Source organism: Cherax quadricarinatus, chromosome 69 (genome assembly GCF_038502225.1).
Source record: "Cherax quadricarinatus isolate ZL_2023a chromosome 69, ASM3850222v1, whole genome shotgun sequence".
NCBI classification, from domain to species: domain Eukaryota; kingdom Metazoa; phylum Arthropoda; class Malacostraca; order Decapoda; family Parastacidae; genus Cherax; species Cherax quadricarinatus.
This window is the reverse complement of record NC_091360.1, coordinates 375084-402177: the sequence shown is the minus strand read 5'-3', so window position 1 is coordinate 402177 and position 27094 is coordinate 375084. Positions and strand designations below refer to the sequence as shown.

General features: G+C 38.3%; 1 protein-coding gene across 2 annotated transcripts in view; it reads left to right on the top strand.

Annotated features, from left to right (window-relative positions):
- LOC128701892 (VWFA and cache domain-containing protein 1) overlaps window positions 1-27094 on the top strand; it is an 86556-nt gene that overhangs the window by 34369 nt on the left and 25093 nt on the right. Inside the window, exons 10-18 of one of the 2 annotated variants that reach the window (XM_070099798.1) lie at window positions 202-426; window positions 2330-2566; window positions 9749-9901; window positions 14529-14707; window positions 16040-16241; window positions 17118-17361; window positions 17569-17758; window positions 26492-26621; window positions 26958-27085. In XM_070099798.1, the coding sequence (XP_069955899.1) occupies window positions 202-426; window positions 2330-2566; window positions 9749-9901; window positions 14529-14707; window positions 16040-16241; window positions 17118-17361; window positions 17569-17758; window positions 26492-26621; window positions 26958-27085 (1688 nt within the window). Of the gene's footprint in view, window positions 1-201; window positions 427-2329; window positions 2567-9748; window positions 9902-14528; window positions 14708-16039; window positions 16242-17117; window positions 17362-17568; window positions 17759-26491; window positions 26622-26954; window positions 27086-27094 lie in introns of both variants that reach the window. The other variant, XM_070099797.1, reaches the window with a different exon arrangement.

Below are 27094 nucleotides of genomic sequence, written 5' to 3'. Positions count from 1 at the left end.
CAACAGATGAAATTTGGTTACAGAATAGTCTGTTATTCTTACTATCATGGCAACACAACTTCCTCTCTATCCACCACACTTGCCATTACTTGCCACTTGCTTCCCACTATATTAGTCTGTTATACTGAGGATTGTTTATTGTTATTTCAGTCTTCTTTTCATCAGCATATCAAGAGTGACAGTTTTCTTTTTTTCCCTCAGAACGAACTAACCATAGTCTTGGACTGCTATCAGCTCTTGATGTTATTGCAAGTTCATCACTTAGTTTGTCATCACAAAATGCATCAGTTCTACTGGTGTACATGAGTCGCGGGGTGTTGGAAACAGTACGGCAAACACGCCTAGTCATGAAGAGGGTTGCTGAGAGAATAGAATCCATTAATACTAGAGTCGTCATCAGCACCTTTGGACTTGGACTAGTCAGTGGTGAGTATTTTATATTGTCTCTCACTGAGAGACATACAGTAGACCATCAGTTAATACATGATCTTGTAACACTTTTTCACATTAATGCAGTTGCAAAATTGCAGCATATTATTTCCAAGGCATGAAATACCGCTGTGTCGCATGGTAAGATATTTCCCCTCCATGTCCAGGGCTAGGCCTTTATTTTAAGAAGAGGCCTCGCTTCAGCCCTTCACTCCAGACCATACTCCTTTCTTGTTCATCGGTTCATTTTTTTACTTTTAATCACCCCGTCTTGTCTTTGGACATTAACCATGATACCAAAAAGGGAACCATTGGATTGTACATGTGTCTAATTTACACACACACACACCACATATGAGCCAAATTACTATGCTGCATATGATAAAGAAAATTTACCACCTGTCATATCTTCCTTGATTCACCTTGTAAAGCACAACACATTTAGGTCTTGTTCACCATACAGATCTGCTGACTGCAAAAAGTGAATTTGAAGCACTTTACTGTAAAGCAAACAACATATTCTTTAATCAAGGCATCCCAGAGCACGAATTCTTAATAAGGTTTTAACCCTTTGACTGTTTTTGACGTATATACATGTATATGTTTTACGAGCCAGTGTTTTTGACGTATTTATACTCCAAAATTCAAGCGGCTTCATATCAAGTGTGAGAAAGCTGGTAGGCCCACATGTGAGAGAATGGATCTGTGTGGTCAGCATGTGCAGTATAAAAAAAAATCCAGCAGCATGCAGTGCATAATGAGAAAAAAATCTCCGACTGTGTTTTTGGATATTAAAATGCCAACTTTAAGGTGTATTTTCGATTGTATTCTCGTTTTCTTGATCTCATTTGATAGAATGGAGCACATATTACAGAAATAGAGATGATTTTGATTGGTTTCAAGATGAAAAGGACCTTGAAATTGAGCTCAAAATAGCGGAAATGTTTGATTTTTGCCGATGTTCAAGAGTAAACAAATGATGTCATTGTCCGATAAGTGTCCAACTAGCCATTCTAATACATAGTCACGAATGGGTTGACATTATTTATACAATTATTACAATAATTCAGTAGTCTGCATAATCTTCTGTTTTTTTGCGTGAATAAAGAATCAAAATAGAAAGCAAGAGTAATATAAGAAATGCCTTGAGATGTCACTGATGAACAGAGAAAAATGTTATTTTAGTGCCAGAAATGTCTGCATTGTTCATTCTGGACCCTATTTTGAAATTGGCATCTTTCCTCATTTACGTGAAATTGGCCAAATTGCCAATTTCTGACCACTTTATTGGGTAGTTGAAATGTGTAAATGGCAGTTTCTTGTACTCAATTGATAGAACAAATGGAGTTCTAAAGAAATAGCTATGAGTTTGGTTGAGTGGAAAAATGGAATTGGCCGAAAATAGGGCTCAAAGTGGGCGAAATCGCCGATGCATAAATTTCGCTAAGATCTCTTACTTTGTGAGAGCGTAATTCCATAAATTTTCCATCAAATTTCGTTCTTTTGATGTCATTACCATCGGGAAAAGATTCTCTATCATTTCATAAAATTTTTTTTTTTTTTTTTAAATTCTTCGACACTGAGAGCAAGTTTCTGAGCAGGGATCTCGACAGTCAAAAGGTTAATAAGACTGTGCTGTGAGACTTTGTACCAATTAGCAGTCATTCTGTTTTAATTTCAAAAAATTTGTTCAAGCCTAAAAACAAGGGAATACCACAATAATTAGATTTTCGGAATATTGAACAAGTATTTGCAGGGCAAAATAATTTTGCAATGAAGTTATTCTTTGTTGTACTATACTACAATAGTTACAGATGTATAATTATTTGGCACTAGCTACTGTTAGCTCATATATGCAGCAAGACTATTGTAGGATAATATGTTGTAATTTCTTTTTAAGATGAGCCTTCTTTGGCAAAGAAGTTTTTAGAAGACTTAGCCTACCAGAACTTTGACAAGTATAATATTCAGTTCTCAAAAGTTGGTAATCAAGGAACACTGGTGTTACTGGACTCTACATTGAGTGTGGCTCCTCTCATTAACAACTTCTACAACGTAGTGCAGGAACCAAAAGCTTATAATCACAGTCCATGGGATCTTGTCATCTCTGAGCCCTACTGGGATGATGATGGAAAAGGTAAAGTACTGTTACTTTTGTCAATACAATACATGTATATGATTTTATAATGCTTTATTTGTCTTACTGAATTAAACTAAATAATTAAGTAGGAAGTGTTTGGGATATTTGCTGTTTGGTGTGACACCTGAACTGTCATATATATACACGTCTCGGAAGACAGTGTTAGTGTGAATGATGGTGAAAGTGTTTCTTCTTCGGGTCACTCTGCCATTACGCACTGGCCATGGGAAATGGCCAGCATGTTAAAAAAAAAAATATCAGTACCAGCAACTGAATGAATAAATGTGAATATGTTTTCATCTCTGGGTCACCCTGGCTCAGTGGGAAATGGCCATCGAGTTAAAAAATAATTTCTGTGAATGCTGCAAGCTTCTGCAATTCATAATATTTGAAAGCATAAAAATTAGGATGAAAGTGAATATTTTGGGAAGATCTGGAAAGGGACAACAAGGAATCAAAGCATAATGTGAGAAAAACTTTGCCAAAAAGTTTCTGGGTGATAAGAGGGAAGAGTTAGCATGTTAGAGAGTTTTCCAATATAAAACTGATATATAGAAAGCAGGATATGTGGAGGAAAAACAGAGAGGTTAAAGGACTGTGTATAAGTCTAGGGTGGAAGGAAGGACAGATAGGGGTCGTCCAAGGGAAGGTTTGGGGTAGGGGGGTAAAGGAAGTTTTGAATTCTAGTGGCTTGAGCATCTAGCAGGCATGTATGTGCATGTTAGATCAGAGTGAGTGGAGATGAGTTTTTTTAATGACATGACATACTATTGGAGTGTGAGCAAAATAACATTTATGAAGGGATTCAGGAAAACTGGCTAGTTAGACTTGAGTCCTGGAGGTGGGAAATACAGTGCCTGTACTCTAGAGGGGTGTGGATGTTGCAGCTCAGAGAGTCATTTTGAGTTGTGATGTCTGTACAATTCTGGCAAGACAGCTAGTGATTGAATGATGGTGAATGTTTCCTTTTCTTTGGGTCTTTCAGGTGGGAGATACCAATCTGGCAAACAAAATAATAAAATAAATAATTGTTTTATATGTGAATAAATAACATTAAGCCTAGGTAGTAGGTTGATAGACAGCAACCGCCCAGGGAGGTACTACCGTCCTGCCAAGTGAGTGTAAAACAGAAGCCTGTACAGTGTGTAATTGTTTTACATGATGGTAGGATTGCTGGTGTCTTTTTTTTCTGTCTCATACACATGCAAGATTTCAGGTACGTCTTGGTACTTCTACTTACACTTAGGTCACACTACACATTTTTTTTTTTTTTTTTTTTTTTTTCAACAAGTCGGCCGTCTCCCACCGAATATATACAGTGGACCCCGCATAACGATCACCTCCCAATGCGACCAATTATGTAAGTGTATTTATGTAAGTGCGTTTGTACGTGTATGTTTGGGGGTCTGAAATGGACTAATCTACTTAACAATATTCCTTATGGGAACAAATTCGGTCAGTACTGGCACCTGAACATACTTCTGGAATGAAAAAATATCGTTAATCGGGGGTCCACTGTATATATATATATATATATATATATATATATATATATATATATATATATATATATATATATATATATATATATATATATATATATATATATATATATATTTTTTTTTTTTTTTTTTTTTTTTTTTTTTTTTTTTTTTTTTTTTTTTTTTTCAACAAGTCGGTCGTCTCCCACCGAGGCAGGGTGACCCAAAAAAGAAAGAAAATCCCCAAAAAGAAAATACTTTCATCATCATTCAACACTTTCACCACACTCACACATTATCACTGCTTTTGCAGAGGTGCTCAGAATATAACAGTTTAGAAGCATATACGTATAGAGATACACAACATATCCCTCCAAACTGCCAATATCCCAAACCCCTCCTTTAAAGTGCAGGCATTGTACTTCCCATTTCCAGGACTCAAGTCCGACTATATGAAAATAACCGGTTTCCCTGAATCCCTTCACTAAATATTACCCTGCTCACACTCCAACAGATCGTCAGGTCCCAAGTATCATTCGTCTCCATTCACTCCTATCTAACACGCTCATGCACGCTTGCTGGAAGTCCAAGCCCCTCACCCACAAAACCTCCTTTACCCCCTCTTTCCAACCCTTTCGAGGACGACCCCTACCCCTCTTTCCTTCCCCTATAGATTTATATGCTTTCCATGTCATTCTACTTTGATCCATTCTCTCTAAATGACCAAACCACCTCAACAACCCCTCTTCTGCCCTCTGACTAATGCTTTTATTAACTCCACACCTTCTCCTAATTTCCACACTCCGAATTTTCTGCATAATATTTACACCACACATTGCCCTTAGACAGGACATCTCCACTGCCTCCAACCGTCTCCTCGCTGCTGCATTTACCACCCAAGCTTCACATCCATATAAGAGTGTTGGTACTACTATACTTTCATACATTCCCTTCTTTGCCTCCATAGATAACGTTTTTTGACTCCACATATACCTCAACGCACCACTCACCTTTTTTCCCTCATCAATTCTATGATTAACCTCATCCTTCATAAATCCATCCGCCGACACGTCAACTCCCAAGTATCTGAAAACATTCACTTCTTCCATACTCCTCCTCCCCAATTTGATATCCAATTTTTCTTTATCTAAATCATTTGATACCCTCATCACCTTACTCTTTTCTATGTTCACTTTCAACTTTCTACCTTTACACACATTCTCAAACTCATCCACTAACCTTTGCAATTTTTCTTTAGAATCTCCCATAAGCACAGTATCATCAGCAAAAAGTAACTGTGTCAATTCCCATTTTGAATTTGATTCCCCATAATTTAATCCCACCCCTCTCCCGAACACCCTAGCATTTACTTCTTTTACAACCCCATCTATAAATATATTAAACAACCATGGTGACATTACACATCCCTGTCTAAGACCTACTTTTACCGGGAAGTATTCTCCCTCTTTTCTACACACCCTAACCTGAGCCTCACTATCCTCATAAAAGCTCTTTACAGCATTTAGTAACTTACCACCTATTCCATATACTTGCAACATCTGCCACATTGCTCCTCTATCCACTCTATCATATGCCTTAAATCCATAAATGCAATAAAAACTTCCCTACCTTTATCTAAATACTGTTCACATATATGCTTCAATGTAAACACTTGATCTACACATCCCCTACCCACTCTGAAACCTCCTTGTTCGTCCGCAATTCTACATTCTGTCTTACCTCTAATTCTTTCAATTATAACCCTACCGTATACTTTTCCTGGTATACTCAGTAAACTTATTCCTCTATAATTTTTACAATCTCTTTTGTCCCCTTTCCCTTTATATAAAGGGACTATACATGCTCTCCGCCAATCCCTAGGTACCTTCCCCTCTTTCATACATTTATTAAACAAAAGTACCAACCACTCCAACACTATATCCCCCCCTGCTTTTAACATTTCTGTCATGATCCCATCAGTTCCAGCTGCTTTACCCCCTTTCATTCTACGTAATGCCTCACGTACCTCCACCACACTTACAGTCTGCTCTTCTTCACTCCTAAAAGATGGTATACCTCCCTGGCCAGTGCATGAAATTACCGCCTCCCTTTCTTCCTTAACATTTAAAAGTTCCTCAAAATATTCTCGCCATCTACCTAATACCTCCCTCTCCCCATCTACTAACTCCCCTACTCTGTTTTTAACTGACAAATCCATACTTTCCCTAGGCTTTCTTAACTTGTTTAACTCACTCTAAAATTTTTTCTTATTTTCATTAAAATTTCTTGACAGTGCCTCTCCCACTCTTTCATCTGCTCTCCTTTTGCACTCTCTCACCACTCTCTTCACCTTTTTTTTACTCTCCATATACTCTGCTCTTCTTATAACACTTCTGCTTTGTAAAAACCTCTCGTAAGCTACCTTTTTCTCTTTTATCACACCCTTTACTTCATCATTCCACCAATCACTCCTCTTTCCTCCTGCCCCCACCCTCCTATAACCACAAACTTCTGCCCCACATTCTAATACTGCATTTTTAAAACTATTCCAACCCTCTTCAACCCCCCACTACTCATCTTTGCACTAGCCCACCTTTCTGCCAATAGTCGCTTATATCTCGCCCTAACTTCCTCCTCCCTTAGTTTATACACTTTCACCTCCCTCTTACTTGTTGTTGCCACCTTCCTCTTTTCCCATCTACCTCTTACTCTAACTGTAGCTACAACTAAATAATGATCCGATATATCAGTTGCCCCTCTATAAACATGTACATCCTGGAGCCTACCCATCAACTTTTTATCCACCAATACATAATCTAACAAACTACTTTCATTACGTGCTACATCATACCTTGTATATTTATTTATCCTCTTTTTCATAAAATATGTATTACTTATTACCAAATTTCTTTCTACACATAGCTCAATTAAAGGCTCCCCATTTACATTTACCCCTGGCACCCCAAAATTACCTACTACTCCCTCCATAACATTTCTACCCACTTTAGCATTGAAATCCCCAACCACCATTACTCTCACACTTGATTCAAAACTCCCCACGCATTCACTCAACATTTCCCAGAAATCTCTCTCTCTCCTCTACACTTCTCTCTTCTCCAGGTGCATACACGCTTACTATAACCCACTTTTCACATCCAATCTTTATTTTACTCCACATAATCCTTGAATTTATACATTTGTAGTCCCTCTTTTCCTGCCATAGCTTATCCTTCAACATTATTGCTACTCCTTCTTTAGCTCTAACTCTATTTGAAACCCCTGACCTAATCCCATTTATTCCTCTCCACTGAAACTCTCCCACCCCCTTCAGCTTTGTTTCACTTAAAGCCAGGACATCCAGCTTCTTCTCATTCATAACATCCACAATCATCTCTTTCTTATCATCTGCACAACATCCACGCACATTCAGACTTCCCACTTTGACAATTTTCTTCTTCTTATTCTTTTTAGTAATCTTTACAGGAAAAGGGGTTACTAGCCCATTGTTCCCGGCATTTTAGTTGACTTTTACAACACGCATGGCTTACGGAGGAAAGATTCTTATTCCACTTCCCCATGGATATAAAAGGAAAATTAATAAGACCAAGAACTATTAAGATAAAATCAAAGAAAACTCAGATGAGTGTGTATAAATAAATGTGTACATGTATGTGTAGTGTGACCTAAGTGTAAGTAGAAGTAGCAAGACATGCCTGTAATCTTGCATATTTATGAGACAGACAAAAGACATCAGCAATCCTACCATCATGTAAAACAATCACAGGCTTCGTTTTACACTCACTTGGCAGGACGGTAGTACCTCCCTGGGTGGTTGCTGTCTACCAACCTACTACATATATATATATATATATATATATATTTATATACATATATTTATATATATATTTATATATATGTATATATATATTTACATATATATATATTATATACATATATTTATATATATATTTATATATATGTATATATTTTTATATATATATGTATATATTTATATTTATATATGTATATATATATATTTATATATATATATATATATATATGTATATATATATATATATATATGTATATATATATATATATATATATATATATATATATATATATATATATATATATATATATATATATATATATATATATATATATATATATATATATACACACACACACACACACACACACATACATACACACACACACACACAGTGGACCCCCGCATAACGATCACCTCCAAATGCGACCAATTATGTAAGTGTATTTATGTAAGTGCGTTTGTACGTGTATGTTTGGGGGTCTGAAATGGACTAATCTACTTCACAATATTCCTTATGGGAAAAAATTCGGTCAGTACTGGCACCTGAACATACTACTGGAATGAAAAAAGTTCGTTAACCGGGGGTCCACTGTATATATATATATATATATGTATATATATATATATATACACACACCCCTCTGGGTTTTCTTCTATTTTCTTTCTGGTTCTTATTCTTGTTTATTTCCTCTTATCTCCATGGGGAAGTGGAACAGACTTCTTCTTCTTCCGTAAGCCATGTGTGTTGTAAGAGGCGACTAAAATGCCGGGAGCAAGGGGCTAGTAACCCCTTCTCCTGTATAAATTACTAAATTTAAAAAGAGAAACTTTTGTTTTTCTTTTTGGGCCACCCTGCCTCAGTGGGATATGGCTGGTTTGTTGAAAGAAGAAAGAAGAAATAATATTAAGCCTAGGTAGTAGGTTGATAGACAGCAACCGCCCAGGGAGGTACGTACTACCATCCTGCCAAGTGAGTGTAAAACGGAAGCCTGTAATTGTTTTACACGTTGGTAGGATTGCTGGTGTCTTTTTTTTTCTGTCTCATACACATGCAAGATTTCAGGTATGTCTTGCTACTTCTACTTACACTTAGGTCACACTACATATACATGTACAAGCACATGTATACACACCCCTCTGGGTTTTCTTCTATTTTCTTTCTAGTTCTTATTCTTGTTTATTTCCTCTTATCTCCATGGGGAAGTGGAACAGAATTCTTCCTCCGTAAGCCATGCGTGTTGTAAGAGGCGACTAAAATGCCGGGAGCAAGGGGCTAGTATCCTCTTCTCCTGTATATATTACTAAATGTAAAAGGAGAAACTTTTGTTTTTCCTTTTGGGCCACCCCGCCTCGGTGGGATACGGCCAGTGTGTTGAAAGAAAGAAAGACACATGCAAGATTTCAGGTACGTCTTGCTACTTCTACTTACACTTAGGTCACACTACACATACATGTACAGGCATATATATACACACCCCTCTGGGTTTTCTTCTATTTTCTTTCTAGTTCTTGTTGTTTATTTCCTCTTACCTCCATGGGGAAGTGGAACAGAATTCTTCCTCCATAAGCCATGCGTGTTGTAAGAGGCGACTAAAATGCCGGGAGCAAGGAGCTAGTAACCCCTTCTCCTGTATATATTACTAAATGTAAAAGGAGAAACTTTTGTTTTTCCTTTTGGGCCACCCTGCCTTGGTGGGATACGGCCAGTGTGTTGAAAGAAGAAATAACATTAAGCAGTCTAAATAGGTACATGGTCCAAATTTTAGTGAAGATCTTATGTATAATGATTAAACAGAAACAGATTAGTGATGGGAATTTTATAAAATTTATTTTCTCTTAAATTGTATTTTTTACTCCGTGCAGAAACTGTTGTATCCCTTACTAGAAGTGTTCATACCGATGAAGGAAAAATTGTTGGAGTGATAGGCATTGATGTTCCTCTCGCAAATCTGCTTGAAGATATCACTCACTTCAATTCTCCAGCTCAGTCCTATGCCTTTGCCATAGATTCAAGAGGTTAGTGAAATGTTTACAATTTGTTTGTGCCTCTCAAGCACCTTTTGGTACAAATGTCTGGATAATTTTAGTAGCTTACAGCTAGCATTTAGAATACTATCATTTAGTTTTTGACTATTCACAAACAGCAATAGCACTACACATGTACAGACATAATATGCATAAGAAGATAATAATGGAACCTTGGAAATAAAATTCTTAAAAATATAATGATGACTTGAGGTTTTAAAGTTGTCATTCATGCTTAATTCTTGAAAATGCAGTATGGTTTATAATTACTGTTGCATTTTATTTGTTATACATTATTGGCAATTTGGAGGGGTAGGGGTCGGCCTAGGAAGGGTTGGAGGGAGGGGGTAAAGGAGGTTTTGTGTGCGAGGGGCTTGGACTTCCAGCAGGCATGCGTGAGCGTGTTTGATAGGAGTGAATGGAGACAAATGGTTTTTAATACTTGACGTGCTGTTGGAGTGTGAGCAAAGTAACATTTATGAAGGGATTCAGGGAAACCGGCAGGCCGGACTTGAGTCCTGGAGATGGGAAGTACAGTGCCTGCACTCTGAAGGAGGGGTGTTAATGTTGCAGTTTAAAAACTGTAGTGTAAAGCACCCTTCTGGCAAGACAGTGATGGAGTGAATGATGGTGAAAGTTTTTCTTTTTCGGGCCACCCTGCCTTGGTGGGAATCGGCCGGTGTGATAATAAAAAAAAAAAATAAAATGTTGTGTATCTTTATATGTGTATGCTTCTAAACTGTTGTATTCTGAGCACCTCTGCAAAAACAGTGATAATGTGCGAGTGTGGTGAAAGTGTTGAATGATGATGAAAATATTTTCTTTTTGGGGATTTTCTTTCTTTTTTGGGTCACCCTGCCTCGGTGGGAGATGGCCGACTTGTTGAAAAAAAAAAAAACATTATTGCAGACTTAAAAAAATGAACTCTGAACAATTAATGAATTCCATTCCTTCTCTGAGGAGTGCAAGCACAGATATATGTTTCTATAGTATACAGTATATAGTTTTTATTATTAATCTTTTGAGGACCAATGTCTTTTAGTGGCCTTCAATGATATTTTGGGTTGTATTAACTGGGGCTTCTCGTGATAATCTTTAATTTAGTTTGTTGAAGTTTTTTAAAGTACTACTGTATTCACTGGAGCTCACCTAATGACCATATGTGCAACTACATCACTGTTATTGCCTTATTAATCTTAAGTTAATCTTAAGTTTGCCCAAACTACTCTGCATATTAAGGAGCTTTTGGCATGTTCACCAAATTGTTACACTCCTTTATATAAACATGTATCATGCTAAAATAAAAATTGTTATTGTTGTTATTGCTTTTTTTTTTTTAACAAGTCGGCCGTCTCCCACCAAGGCAGGGTGACCCAAAAAAGAAAGAAAATCCCCAAAAAGAAAATACTTTCATCATCATTCAACACTTTCACTTCACTCACACATAATCACTGTTTTTACAGAGGTGCTCAGAATACAACAGTTTAGAAGCATACACATATAAAGATACACAACATATCCCTCCAAGCTACCAATATCTCAAACCCCTCCTTTAAAGTGCAGGCATTGTACTTCCCATTTCCAGGACTCAAGTCCGGCTATATAAAAATAACTGGTTTCCCTGAATCCCTTCACTAAATATTACCCTGCTCACACTCCAACAGCTCGTCAGTTCCCAAATACCATTTGTCTCCATTCACTCCTGTCTAACACACTCGTGCACACTTGCTGGAAGTCCAAGCGCCTCGCCCACAAAACCTCCTTTACCCCTCCCTCCAACCTTTTCAAGGGTGACCCCTACCCTGCCTTCCTTCCCCTACACTGGCCTACAGATTTATATGCTCTCCATGTCATTCTACTTTGATCCATTCTCTAAATGACTGAACCACCTCAACAACCCCTCTTCAGCCCTCTGACTAATACTTTTATTAACTCCACACCTTCTCCTAAATTTCACACTCCGAATTTTCTGCATAATATTCACACCACACATTGCCCTTATTTATATACATGTACTCTGCAATATTGGCAAAATTTAATATTTCTGCTACTTTGAGCTCAATTTCAAGCTACTTCCAGTCTTGAAACCAATCAAAATCATCACTGCTTCTGTAATATATCTTCCATTCTGTCAAATGAAACCAAGAAATCGAGAATAAAACTGTGAAAACCATTCAAAAATTCGCTGCAAAGTTGCTATTTTCAACCCTACACACATCAGTTTTACCTGTCATGCACTGCATGGGACAAGATTTTTTATGTGGGGCACACTCACCACATAGCCCCACTCTCTCATATCTTTGATAAAATTTAATGCTCACAGCTTATCTGAGTGAACTGAGTTCATCATGTAGTTCTACGGCACTGACCCTGATCTCAGAAGCGTAGTACTGACCCTGACCTCAGAAGCATAGTACTATGGCACTAACCCTGACCTCAGAAGCATAGTACTACGGCACTAACCCTGACCTCGGCATTGTAATACTGTGGCACTGACCCTGACCCCAGCATTTTAGTACTGTGGCACCGACCCTGACCTCAGAAGTGTAGCACTGTGGCACTGACCCTGACCTCAGCAGTGTAGTACTGCAGTACTGACCCTGCATTGTACTGCTGTGGCACTGACCTTGACCTCAAGTGTAGTACTGCAGCACTGACCCTTTCCTCAGAAGTATAGTACTGCAGCACTGACCCTGACCTCAGAAGAGTAGCACTGGATCACTGACCCTGACCTCAGAAGTATAGTACAGCCTCTCCTCACTTAGCGACGTACTTGTTTACCAACAACTCAGACTTATGACAGGCTCTCTGATCAGTATGCATACCTAAATATGTAATGTGTGTTAGAGCTGATTTCTTCTTTTTTGTTTATTGCAATATACAGTACACTGCTGTATAAACACTTAAAAATATACCAGAAATGTTATAAATGGTGCAAAGGTGGTTGACACAAACCTACTACCATTATAGTATGCTCCTCACTTAGCGATGAATTTGTTTACCCATGTGGTCTTAAGAACAGAACTCCATCATTAAGTGAGGGGGAGGCTGTACTGCAGCACTGACCCTGACCTCAGAAGTATAGTACTGCAGCACTGACCCTGACCTCAGAAGTGTAGTACTGCACCTCTGACTCTGACCTTGGAAGTGTAGTACTGCAGCACTGACCCTGACCTCAGAAGTATAGCACTGCAGCACTGGCCCTGACCTCAGAAGTATAATACTGCAGCACTGACCCTGACCTCAGAAGTATAGCACTGCAGCACTGACCCTGACCTCAGAAGTATAATACTGCAGCACTGACCCTGACCTCAGAAGTATAGTACTGCAGCACTGATCGCAAAAGAGTTAAGTAGAGTTATAGTTTCATAGATGGTAGGAACTAGAATACACAAATAACCCGCACATAGGAGAGAGGAGCTTACAATAACGTTTTGGTCTGACTTGGACCATTTACAAAGTCACATTAACAGAAAAGAGTGAGGTAGCCAGTATACATAGACTCAAAGAACACAAAAGAAGTATTAGGAATGCCGATACCAATAAGGCTCTTTTCTATCAAGTTAGAGATCACAGTCAACCTATTGACTGGTCCTCTGCTAAAACTGTCTACCCTACTTCTAGCTTTCATAATTGCCATCTTGTTGAAGCATCCCTTATATGTACACAACTTTCCTTGTATGAATCTTAGTTCTGGCTTTGTCTCTGTAGATGCCTTCCTTTCTCATTACATCGTCCAATGTCCAAACTTCAGAATACTCGTGACTTAACCTGATCCTTTCCTCTCCTCCTTTCCTGTTTCATATTTTTTCTTTCTTTGTTTTCCTTTCTTCAACCTACCGTGTTCTGTTTGTCACTTCCTCCCCTCTCCTATCCCCTGCATTTTGGTCCTACACCTTGTGGGCCCTTAGCTCTCCTGCACTCCTTTTTCTTGTCCTTAGACTGACCCCACTTCTACTTAGTCTTTTCCCCATTCTTCTGCTATTGCTACTACCTTTACTTTTGCCTCCCTTCATCTTTCACTCCTCACTATTTCTTCTACTACTACTTCAACTACCACTACTTCGTCTTCCCTCTCTCTTGCTCCTGTCCTTTTTCCTGCTTGTCCATGTATTCTGGCTCCCTCACTCTTTTCTGTTAGCATGACTTTGTAAATGGTCCAAGTCGAACCGAAATGTCATCATAAGCTCCTCTCTCCTATGTGCGGGTTATTTGTGTATTGTTCCAGTCATGGCATTGTAGCTTTTTGTTCTTTGTAGAAAGAAGAGATTTGTTTTCATTGTGTAAAAATGGAAAGGGAATGTTACTTTTATATAAACAAACCATGGCTTACACACTGGCCTAGAGTTTCATAACTTACTTGCCATGGGTTCAGTCCCCACATGTTCCATGGTTTGTTTGCACTTGTGTCATTATGATTTCATGAGTCTTTTATTTTTATATGTACGTACATGTAAATACAATGCCTTTTGTAGGTAATACATTCTCAGCTTCTTTGTTGCAGATGTAAAATTAAATGTGCTTTAGTTACTAGATTACATAAATGATTTCTGTTAAGCACCTAGTACTGTGCTGTGTGTCAACACCCTTGTTTTACTGTGTAACTTTATATTCTCAGGAAACGTTCTTGGCCATCCAAAACTAGGTCGACCAGAAACATGGACTTTGCCTTTGATTCCCACAGACATAACATTACTGGAGCAGGTCCCTGGGTTCAGCAGTGTCAGAGATGATCTCATTAACCTGTCATCAGGTCATAGATACCTCACAGAGAATAGTGAAGATGGGAGCAGGAAGGTAAGATATTTGTTTGCACAAAGATAGATGCTTAAGCAGTAACTTACACCATAATTAAATCAGTTTTTTGACAAACAAATCAGGTATTCTTTTTTTTTTCTAATCATCTCTAATGTTCACTTAATCTGTAGTATATTATAGAGAATTCAGTGAAGGTTTTCTGACTTTAGTTTGATTTTTATATTTTTTATTTTCGAATAACTTAAGTGGGTGTAGTTTGTGACAGGAACTGATTGTGCACTATGCTTCTTGCTCTCAGTGTAGTCATGGCTGATACTATAGTTATAGCGCTAAGAAATTTTTATGTATTGAGAGAATGTTAAGTTTTTGTTAAAGGAGAGATGAAAACCCCTGCTTATGAAGCACACACATTAAAACAGTACATTGAATAATGTGATTTTTGGGTGTTCCTTACAAACTTGTAAGTTTGCCTCCCAGGTTTAGGAAATATTTTTCATAAATTGTCTTTTACAAGAACATAAAATACAGTGGTCCCTCGCTTTTCGTAGTTCTTGGCAATCGTAAATTTCGCCAATCATAGGGATATTTTCGTATAAACATGGACTCGCTTTTCATAGGTTGACTCGCGAATAGTAGTTCGTCCGGGACGCGTACGCACGGTGTGAGCCGGGGAGGCCTCCCTACCCAGCCAGTCTGGCATTGTTTACCAGTGAGTGAAGGTCCCCTCAAGTGCTCCTACGAAATATTTCATAATATTCCACTCATTTTAGTGCTTGCAAGTACTAAATAAGCTACCATGGCTCCAAAGAAAGCTCCTAGTGCCAAGCCTGTGGTAAAGAAGGCGAGAAATATGTACAGTGACAAAGTCTTGGGCCATTTTAGGGAAGTGTTAAAGAGACACCAGAAACATTGCTCTCTCCACAGTTACTTTGCGAGACAGGACTAGAGTGACTCTCAAGGTGGTCCTAGTGGCATTAAGAAACAGAGAAGAGAAGCAACCCCAGAGAAGCAATTGGTACCTGAGGTGTTGCTGGAAGGGGATTCCCCTTCCAAACTGTAAACAATCCAATCTCTCTCCTCCTCCAGTCTCCCATACACTAAGAAGAATCTCCAATAAAGGTAAGTGTTATACTGTTAATGTTTCATTCATCATTTCCCATTGTATTCTTTATGTACTACATGTATATTTCATGTAAAAAATTTTTTTGTTTTAATACTTCTGAGTGTCAGAAATGGATTAATTGTATTTACATTATTTCTTATGGGGAAAATTGATTTGCAAATCGTAAATTCCGTTTATAGTAGCTCCTCCAGGAATGGATTAATTACGAAAAACGAGGGACCACTGTACTGAGTTTTTTACGTTTTCAGGATGAGTTACATTACTGGTGGTGTCACTCACTCTCATGTGGATGGGTGTTTGTGGTGGCTTGGCTTGATTCAGGTTTGCCTCACAAGAGATTAAGTCGGAATATCCGCCCTCTTCCACCAACGGCTCTCTTCCACCGTCTTGATCTACTGTCGCCGAGTGAAGCTCGTGTATGTCGTCATTTTAATCAAATGGCAACACTAGGTGAGGATTTCTTTGCAGGCTTGAGAAGGGTCAGTTATAAGCGTGATTACTTGGTCATGATTTGTTGTTGATGTTGATGTGTAGTTTACTTGTTAGTTCAGTGCTTATATAGAGTAGGGTTTAAACTGCACTGCAACATGAATTCTAGACTTCTTTCTTTCTTTCAACAAACCGGCCGTATCCCACCGAGGCAGGGTGGCCCAAAAAGAAAAACGAAAGTTTCTCTTTTTAAATTTATTAATTTATACAGGAGAAGGGGTTACTAGCCCCTTCCTCCCGGCATTTTAGTCACCTCTTACAACATGCATGGCTTATGGAGGAAGAATTCTGTTCCACTTCCCTATGTAGATAAGAGGAAATAAACAAGAACTAGAAAGAAAATAGAAGAAAACCAAGAGGGGTGTGTATATACATGCTTGTACATGTATGTGTAGTGTGACCTAAGTGTAAGTAGAGGTAGCAAGACATACCTGAAATCTTGCATGTTTATGAGACAGAAAAAAGGGCACCAGCAATCCTACCATCATGTAAACGATTACAGGCTTTTGTTTTACACTCACTTGGCAGGACGGTAGTACCTACCTGGTACTCAAATTATTTCATACAGTAGTGTTTTGTATAGAACCTGATCTCTGTTCTACTATACTGTGCCTTACCTTCACTTTGTATGCTCTTCCATTTCAACATTACATTAATTCAAACACTAAAGTCACAGTCCTTCACATTTCTATGGAAACATAACCTCATTATATCTGTTATTCATTTCTATACAAAGTTTGCTTCCTCTGTGTCAGTTTTTAGTTCATTTCACTGCTTTTAGAGATAGAAATACAATTACGTATTTTCTTGCCTGTATCTGATTACCCTCTTTTACAGATGGCAGTACAGTCTTCCTTTCAGTTGGTTCATATGTGTCACCGTTGAGCCAAATAGCCAATGGTCCAGAGACTTTAGGTGCCGTCCAGAGTATCACAGCATATTTAAGTGACAGCACACAGCTGATTGCCAATCCAGGCTTAAGGATGGGTGTGCGCACGGATGCAACTGCTCTCTACCAGATAACTGAACTGTGGAAAACTCAGTTTCATAACAGTGAATTAAGTAAATATATTGTTAGAAGGTATGTGTTTAAAAATTATTGCTTAGGTTCTCATAAACATAAAGTTTTTAAGACTTTTGGCTCTTTGATTTAAAATACAGTACAATTCACTTTTCTTTGTATATTATGTTTTGCTTGAATGTTATTTATATTAGTTCAAGGTTAGTCTAATTTAATAAGCCTTATAAAAATCTTTAATCTTATGTACAATGTTATGTAATATTACAGATATGTAGCAACACCCTCAGGGGTGACTCTTATGTATCCTGGAACACTGTTAGATCGAACCTATGATCCTCGCTCACAAGCTTGGTATCTCGGCGCTCTTTCTACTCCTGGGAGAGTGGTTGTTTCAGCACCATACCTTGACCCTGGTGGAGCTGGATACATAGTCACAGTGTCACACACAGTGTATCAGGTGAGGAATTTTTTATTAATGACTACAGTGGAACCTCTACTTACGAGTGCATCCACATGCGAGTTTTTCCAGATACGAGCAGTCGCTCAGTCGATTTTTTGCTTCCAGACATGAGCAAAATTTCCAGATGCGAGTGGGCCTCAAGGGAGGTTCCTTGATGCTGGTGAGTCTCTTGCTCTTGATCTAGGGAATTGGATCTCAGTTTGTTGGACTATCTTATTGAAACTTGGGCAATGTATGATGGAAAGATGCTTCTTAATGTATACCAAAAATGAAAGAAATCGGACCATAAATAATTGAGTTCACTTCTCTGCCATTAGCCTTCCCTTAGTGGTATATTTTTGTATAGTTTTTATGGTTGTATTCTCATTTTTTTTGGTCTCATTTGATAGAATGGAAGAGATACTACAGAAATGGATATGATTTTGATTGGTTTCACGATGAAAAGTATCTTGAAATTGAGCTCAAAGTAGCAGAAATGTTCGATTCTTTGGCGATACTCAAGTGTAAACAAATAATATCTCCATCCAGTACCTCTCCGATTGGCACTGCCCCTCAACCTTCATATATTGGAAAGCTCTTCAACACGCTAGCAAAAGTGGGAGCAGACATCATGAGGTAGCAGTGGCAGACAGCATGAAGCAGCAGTGGCAGACATGAAGCAGCAGTGGCAGACATCATGAAGCAGCAGTGGCAGACATCATGAAATAGCAGTGGCAGACCTTGTTGTACCCTATACTATAAGTGAGTTTCCGAGCGCCACCACGAGATGGCAGTATGTATCAAAACAATGCTCAGTCCACTCCACTCGTGGTAGAGGGAATTCTTGTGATTTCCTTACGTTTCGTGTAGGTATTTTGCAAAATTTCTTGTTTCTAACCATGGGTCCTAAGAAAGTAAGTGCAAAGGACAGTGCTGAGAAGAAAGAGAGGATGATTTCCATGGAATTAAAGCAGGAAATCATAGATAAACAAACTAGGTGGAGGGTTAAGGACTTGCCCAGGCAGAACCAGCATACCACTTCTATGATATGTACAATACTAAAGCAGGAGTCAGTGACAAAGCATTAAGAGTGTAGCAATTGTAAGTCACTTTCTCTGACTTTTTTTTGGGTTATCCTAGGTTCTCTACACATGTAGTCAGGAGCAGGAATGGCCGCTGTGGTGGTCCTATAAACCCCAACAACGACAATAGCCGCTGTCACCACCACTAGCCACATACGTAATGACATGTGTTTTATTCATTCTAGTGTATGTATCATGTTTCTATGTTATTAATATTGTTCAATATGTCATATTAAATGAATTGTGATAGATAAATAAGCCGTAGAGTTGATATTAGGGAAATTATTGAAGTATTTTGTCGTGCCTGGAATTCCACTGCAACGAATTAATTCCATTTCAGTTAATTTGAATGAGGAAAATTGACTCTGCAAACGAGCAAATCCAGATGTGAGCAAGGCCACGGAACGGATTAAGCTCGTAAGTAGAGGTTCCACTGTATTTTGATATGTGCATTGAAACCAGCAATGAATAAATAGTTTATACAGTAGGTCCCCACTTTACAGCGTTTCACTTTACAGCATTCCGCTAATATGAACATTTCAGATTATGACCAAAACTCGCTATACGGCTTCCCCCACCCAACTTTCTAATACGGTCACCGCTCTCCACCTGGTTTGCTTACATTCTCCATGAGCACCGAGTCTCCATTATGTTTGGAAACTTTCCAAAATTTCAAGTGTTTTTAAAAGTTATTTCATATTTTATATTTTTTTTTCAACAAGTCGGCCGTCTCCCACCGAGGCAGGGTGACCCAAAAAGAAAGAAAATCCCCTAAAAGAAAATATTTTCATCATTCAACACTTTCACCTCACTCACACATAATCACTGTTTTTGCAGAGGTGCTCAGAATACAACAGTTTAGAAGCATATACGTATAAAGATACACAGCATATCCCTCCAAACTGCTAATATCCTGAACCCCTCCTTTAGAGTGCAGGCATTGTACTTCCCATTTCCAGGACTCAAGTCCGGCTATATGAAAATAACCGGTTTCCCTGAATCCCTTCACTAAATATTACCCTGCTCACACTCCAACAGATCGTCAGGTCCCAAGTATCATTCGTCTCCATTCACTCCTATCTAACATGCTCATGCACGCTTGCTGGAAGTCCAAGCCCCTCGCCCACAAAACCTTCTTTACCCCTTCCTTCCAACCTTTTCGAGGACAACCCCTACCCCTCCTTCCTTCCCCTATAGATTTATATGCTTTCCATGTCATTCTACTTTGATCCATTCTCTCTAAATGACCAAACCACCTCAACAGCCCCTCTTCTGCCCTCTGACTAATACTTTTATTAACTCCACACCTTTTCCTGATTTCCACACTCCAAATTTTCTGCATAATATTTACACCACACATTGCCCTTAGACAGGACATCTCCACTGCCTCCAACCGTCTCCTCGCTGCTGCATTTACCTCCCAAGCTTCACATCCATATAAGAGTGTTGGTACTACTATACTTTCATACATTCCCTTCTTTGCCTCCATAGATAACGTTTTTTGACTCCACATATACCTCAACGCACCACTCACCTTTTTTCCCTCATCAATTCTATGATTAACCTCATCCTTCATAAATCCATCCGCCGACACGTCAACTCCCAAGTACAGTGGACCCCCGCATAGCGAACTTAATCCGTGCAAGAGGGCTGGTCGTTATGCGAAATGTTCGCTATGCGAATTAATTTTCCCCATAAGAAATAATGGAAATAAAATTAATCCGTGCAAGACACCCAAAAGTATGAAAAAAAATTTTTTTTACCACAAAAAAATGTTAATTTTAGTACACACAAACTGAAAAAGGCATGCACAATTACATGACACTTACTTTTATTGAAGATCTGGTGATGATTGATGGGATGGGAGGAGGGGAGAGAGAGTGTTAGTGTTTAGAAGGGGAATCCCCTTCCATTAGGACTTGAGGTAGCAAGTCCTTTTCCAGGGTTACTTCCCTTCTTCTTTTAATGCCACTAGGACCAGCTTCAGAGTCACTGGACCTCTGTCGCACAACAAATCTGTCCATAGAGCTCTGTACCTCCGGTTCCTTTACGATTTGTCTAAAATGGGCCATAACATTGTCATTGAAATAGTCACCAGCACGGCTTGCAACAGCTGTGTCAGGGTGATTTTCATCCATAAAGGTTTGCAGTTCAACCCACTGTGCACACATTTCCTTAATTTTTGAAGTAGGCACAATGGATTCCACAACTGGCATAGGCTTCTCAGGGTTAGCCCCAAACCCTTCAAAATCTTTCTTAATTTCCATACTAATTCTCACCCTTTTTACCACAGGGTTGGCACTAGAAGCTTTCTTGGGGCCCATGGTCACTTATTTTCCAGAAACAGCACCGAAAACACTGTAATAATACGAAATATTCCGAGTGTATGCTTGAATGTTACCGCGGAGGCTGGCTGGTAAACAATGGGAAGGGCGGCACATGTGAGGCTGGCTGAGGCCGCACATTGGACGCGTCTTGGACGAAGGTCGCTGAGCGGGTTTTTGTCCACTATGCGGGGCAAAATTTTAGCGAACAAAGCGTTCGCTATGCGGATTGTTCGCTATGCAAGGCGTTCGCTATGCGGGGGTCCACTGTACATGTATCTGAAAACATTCACTTCTTCCATACTCCTCCTCCCCAATTTGATATCCAATTTTTCTTTATCTAAATCATTTGATACCCTCATCACCTTACTCTTTTCTGTGTTCACTTTCAACTTTCTACCTTTACACACACTCCCAAACTCATCCACTAACCTTTGCAATTTTTCTTCAGAATCTCCTATAAGCACAGTATCATCAGCAAAAAGTAACTGTGTTAATTCCCATTTTGTATTTGACACCCCTCTCCCGAACACCCTAGCATTTACTTCTTTTACAACCCCATCTATAAATATATTAAACAACCATGGTGACATTACACATCCCTGTCTAAGACCTACTTTTACTAATGTGTGCCTGTACCTTAATAAACTTACACACTGTGCTGGCATGCTGGTACACATTAAAATCAGTAAGAGTATCTTATGTCTTGAGATGCTATATTAATAATTATAATAATAATATTCAATAATAACCACTGAGGCACATTAACCCTTAAACTGCCCAAACGTAGATCTACGTTCGCGTGCGTAGTACTCTGACCTTTATTTTCTCCATTGGAAAGTATGTAAAAAAAACGTAGATCTACGTTCGAACCGCTACGCACTTCAACGTAGATCTACGTTTAGACAGTTTAAGGGTTAAATGTCTTACATTAATATACACATTTTATTAATCCATTTATGATATTTTTTCAAAATTACAGTGGCTGCATAAAAAAATCTGTACATTTCCAACGCAAAAAAAATCTGTACACTAAATTTTGGTGTATACATTTCACTTGAATTTCCGCCATAAGAAAAGTGGGCAGAGCTTATGATGGCTTAGTGTACTGGAGCCTGTCTTGCTCCAAAGTTCCCCACCACCCTACACTTCAATGCTCTTCCAGCACTGTTTATTTGTTTTATCTCATTTACTCACCTCTGACCCTACATTAAGACTATGAATATTTTAAGTAATGAGTGAACTGTATATGCATTTTATCGGCTTGTGATGCTTTAACCCCTTGACTGTCGCAACCCCAAATCCTGAGGTGTCTCCTGGTGTCGCAAAAATTTAAAAAAATAAATAAATATTTTTCTAATGAAATGATAAACTTTTCCCGATGGTAATGACACCAAAAGCACAAAATTTGATGGAAAACTTATGGAATTACACTCTCACGAAGTTAGCGACCTAAGCGATATTAACGAATTGGCGATTTCCCCAACTTTGAGCCCTATTTTCGGCTAATTCCATTTTTCCAGTTGACCAAACTCATAATTATTTCTTTAGAAATCCATTTGTTCTATTGACTGAGTACAAGAAACCATCCATTTACCAATTTCAACTACCCAATAAAGTGGTCAGAAATTGACAATTTGGTCAATTTCACGCAAATGAGGAAAGATGCCAGTTTCAAAATAGGGTCCAGAATGAACAATGCAGACATTCCTGGCTCTAAAATAACATTTTCTTTGTTCATCAGTCATGTCTCTAGGTGCCTCTGATATTACTTTTTTGAATTTTTATTCAAACAAAAAATAAAAGATTTACTGTTATGCAGAAACTGCAGTATTGTATTAATTGTATAAATAATATCAACCCATTCATCACTGCATATTAGAATGGCTACTTGGACATTTATTGGACAATGACATCATTTGTTTACTTTTGAACATTAGCAAAAATAAAACATTTCCCCTACTTTGAGCTCCATTTCAAGGTTCTTTTCATAGTAAAACCAATCAAAATCACCTCAATTTCTATAATATGTTTTCCATTGTATCAAATGAGACCAAGAAAATGAGAATACAACCATAAATATTATACGAAAATGCGCCACAAACTTGGCGTTTTAATTTTAAAAAACGGTCGGAATTTTTTTTCTCATTATGCACTGCATGCTGCAGGATTTTTTTTATATGGTGCACACTGACCACACAGACCCATTCTCTCACATGTGGGCCTACCACTTTTCTCCTGCTTGATTTGAAGCTGCTAGAATTTATGAGTATATACACGTCAAACATGGTGGCTTGTAAGATGTATATATACGACCGAAACAGTCAAAGGGTTAAATGTCGTAGTACACGTATATTATGTGTGGGTGGGGTGATATTGTATGGTAGGTATGGTAGCCTGGCTGGCTACCATACCTACCACACCTGATTTCTTACCATAAATACTACTCATCTCACCCTACATTAAGACTACAAATATTTTAAGGTAAGTAATGAGTGTACTATGTGTGCATTTTACTTTTTTATTGTTTTTAATGCCTAGTTCTATTGCTACCTTAATATATGTTAGTGTAAACTTGTTATCTAGTATCTATATGCATTTATAGGTGGAAAAAAGGGTGTTCCACTCTATGGCAGTAGCCTGGAACCTAACTTACCATATAAGTGGGGCTCTATTGTAATTAGCTTGACAGTATTGTGCACTAAAGCATGTATGATCTGATATATCTGTTGCCCCTTTAAAACCATGCACATCCAGAAGTTTATCCATCAACCATTTTTTTTTTTAACACATTGGCCATCTTCTACCAAGGCAGGGTGACTTGAAAAAGAAGGAACACTTTTACCGTCACTTACTCCATCGCTGTCTTGCCAGAGGCATACAAATATTCCAAAATGTTTTGCTTACACATACACAGTAGGCTTCTTCAGTCACATACAGAGGAGACAACAGTAGCAGAGAGGTAAAAATGATGTGTTCAGTCCATCAGTCTTGAAGGAGGAATATTAAGGAGGTCAATCCCTCAGCCTGGAGATATGTTTAGCTTCATTGCCTTGAACTTGAACAATGTGAAATTGGAGCATGAAGATAGAGCCTTTATACTACTTAGGTGAGGCATGCAGAAAGGAGAAGATATTACAAGAGGCAGAGCTCACTAGTAGAGGTGATCACTCCATCAAGGCTGATGGACTGATCAAATCTTTACATTTCCACTGCTTCTTCTTTCTCCATATTAGTCACCTCTGTATTCAACTGATAAAGCCTACTGTGTAGGTAAAACATCTCAGAATTTAGATACCTAATTGTTGTACAGTAGTTTCCCGTATCTGCAGGGGATGCGTTCCAAGACCTACCATGGAGAGTAGCAAACCCTATATATAAGTTGTTTTTCATTTATTTACATACCTATGATGAAGTCTAATTGATGAATTACATACAACAAGTGGATAATTAAAACTTTTTCACTGATGGGAAGCACTTCACGGCTTCTCTTAGGCATTGAGGTACTGTCACTACCACTACTTTTGTGTCATTATTAACCCTTTCAGGGTCCGTGCCGTAGATCTACGGCTTTACGTTGAGGGTCCAAATCGTAGGTCTGCGCCATGAGCTCAGTTCACTCTGGTAAGCTGTGAGTGGTAAATTTGGGCCTAGATATGAGAGAATACATCTATGTGGTATGTGTGCACCACATAAAACAAATCCTGCAGCACACAGTGCATAATGAGAGAAAAAACTGAGACCGTAATTTTCAATTAAAACAGCAACTTTGCAGTGTTATTTCGTGTGTCTTTTATAGTTGTATTTGTGATTTCTTGGTCTCATTTGATAGAATGGAAGATATATTACAGAAATAGAGATGATTTTGATTGGTTTTAGTAATGGAAATGGCTTGAAACTGAGGTCAAAATAGCGGAAATGTTAAATTTTTGCTGATGTTCAAGAGTAAACAAATGACCTCACACGTCTAATACACGCCCGCTGGTGGGTCTAATATATGTTCACAACTGTGGTGATATTATTTATACAATTATTACAATATTGCATAACAGTAAATCTTCTGTTTTTTGGTTTGAATAAAATTTCATTATGTGAATAAAAAATAAAAATGTAACTCATTTGTAAATCCTGAAACTGTAACTAATGAACAGAGGAAATGTTAGTTTAGTGCCAGGAATGCCTGCATTGTTTATTCTGGACCCTATTTTGAAATTGGAATATTTTGAACTTTGCATTAAATTGGCCAAATTACCAATTTCCGATCACTTTATTTTGTAGTTGAAGCAGTTGACTTGGAGATTTCTTGTGCTCAGTCGATAGAATAGAAGTAATACTAGTGAAATAGCTAAGAATTCGGTCGACTGGAATAATGTAATTGGCGTAAATTGGGAGTCAAAGTCGGCAAATTTGCCGGTGTAAATATCGTTAACACATCAGAATTCACGAGGGCATAATTTCGTCAGTTTTCCATCAAATTTCGTACTTTTTGTTTTATTACCTTCAGAAAAAGATTCTCTACCATTTCATATGAAAAAATAATAAAATTATTTTTTGAAAATTCTTGGACACTGGTGCACGCTTTGAAATTTGGCCTCTGGACCCTGAAAGGGTTAAGCAAAATTAAGGGCTATTTTCAGGCCAAAGTAAACTGTGGATAACTGAAACAGCAGAAACCGAATCCCTGGATACAGGAGTTCTACTGTATATGTGTCTTATCAAATTTATTTGTCAACATTCTAGTCAGTGTATAATTGTCTGTAATTGTTATCACAAGCAGCATAATAGTAAGTGACAGCTATATCATAATTAATGCAGTGCTTACATTATCTATTTAGGAAATATTGCTTTTATACTTTTTATACTTTATTCTCCTTTTAGTAATTTCTTGAAGTCCTTATTGTTCTATAACAATTCATCTGATGGTTATAATTTTTTTTTTTCATCAAACCGGCCATGTCCCACTGAGGCAAGGTGACCTAAAAAGAAAAACGAAAGTTTCTCTTTTTAACTTTAGTACTGTATACAGAAGAAGGGGTTACTAGCCCCTTGGTCCCGGCATTTTAGTCGCCTCTTACAATACGCATGGCTTACCGAGGAAGAATTCTGTTCCACTTCCCCATGGAGGGTTATAATTATAACCATAATTTTTAAAGGGGTGAACCAGTAAGCCAGCAGAAGGCCTTGGTCAGATGACCAAAAGCTCCAGCTGCAGGTCATATGTCTAAGACCTGTGCCAGGAAACACTTGTCCTGTTTTCTGACAAACCTTACTTAACCTAACCTTATTGTTCCTGCATTTATTTTGAGTGTATAAAGTTGACTGAACAATGTGATGTGCTTCCGTAGGGACGGTCAGCTGCTATGCATTCCCCCGCTGATCCTGTGGTGGCCGTACTGGCCACAGATTTTACTCTAGGTTACTGGTACAAGTTGCTGCTTGACCTTAATCCTTCATGTGGCAATTATGGTGCTCTGGGTGAGTAATTTATTTTATGCTTGCCACTGAAACACTTGTGTTGTATTTTTTCTTATTTTGTTACAGCATATTATATCGGTGAAACTATCAAATAAAACAAACTTATTTCTATAGAGAGAGTAGTACAGAATACGTATTATACAATTAGGGTGATTGTCATAAATAAACTATAGAAAGCCAGTTTTTATGCATAGCTTTTTGGGCAGCCTAAAACTAAATTATGATTACAGTTATCTGTGGGTACTTGTTCTCAGTATACTGTAGAGCAGCAGTGGTAATTTTGAGAAAATATCAAGAGAAAGCTTGTTATAAAATATAATTTGCCTGGTTTAGCAGGTAAAGCAAGTAATGTAAGGTGTTTCCTGATGAACAATGAGGGCTACCTGGTGGCACATCCATCCTTGTTGGCACCTTCTGCCTCTCCAAACCTTGGTGCTGATATTCCACCACACATCACACACCAGGTGAGCTAT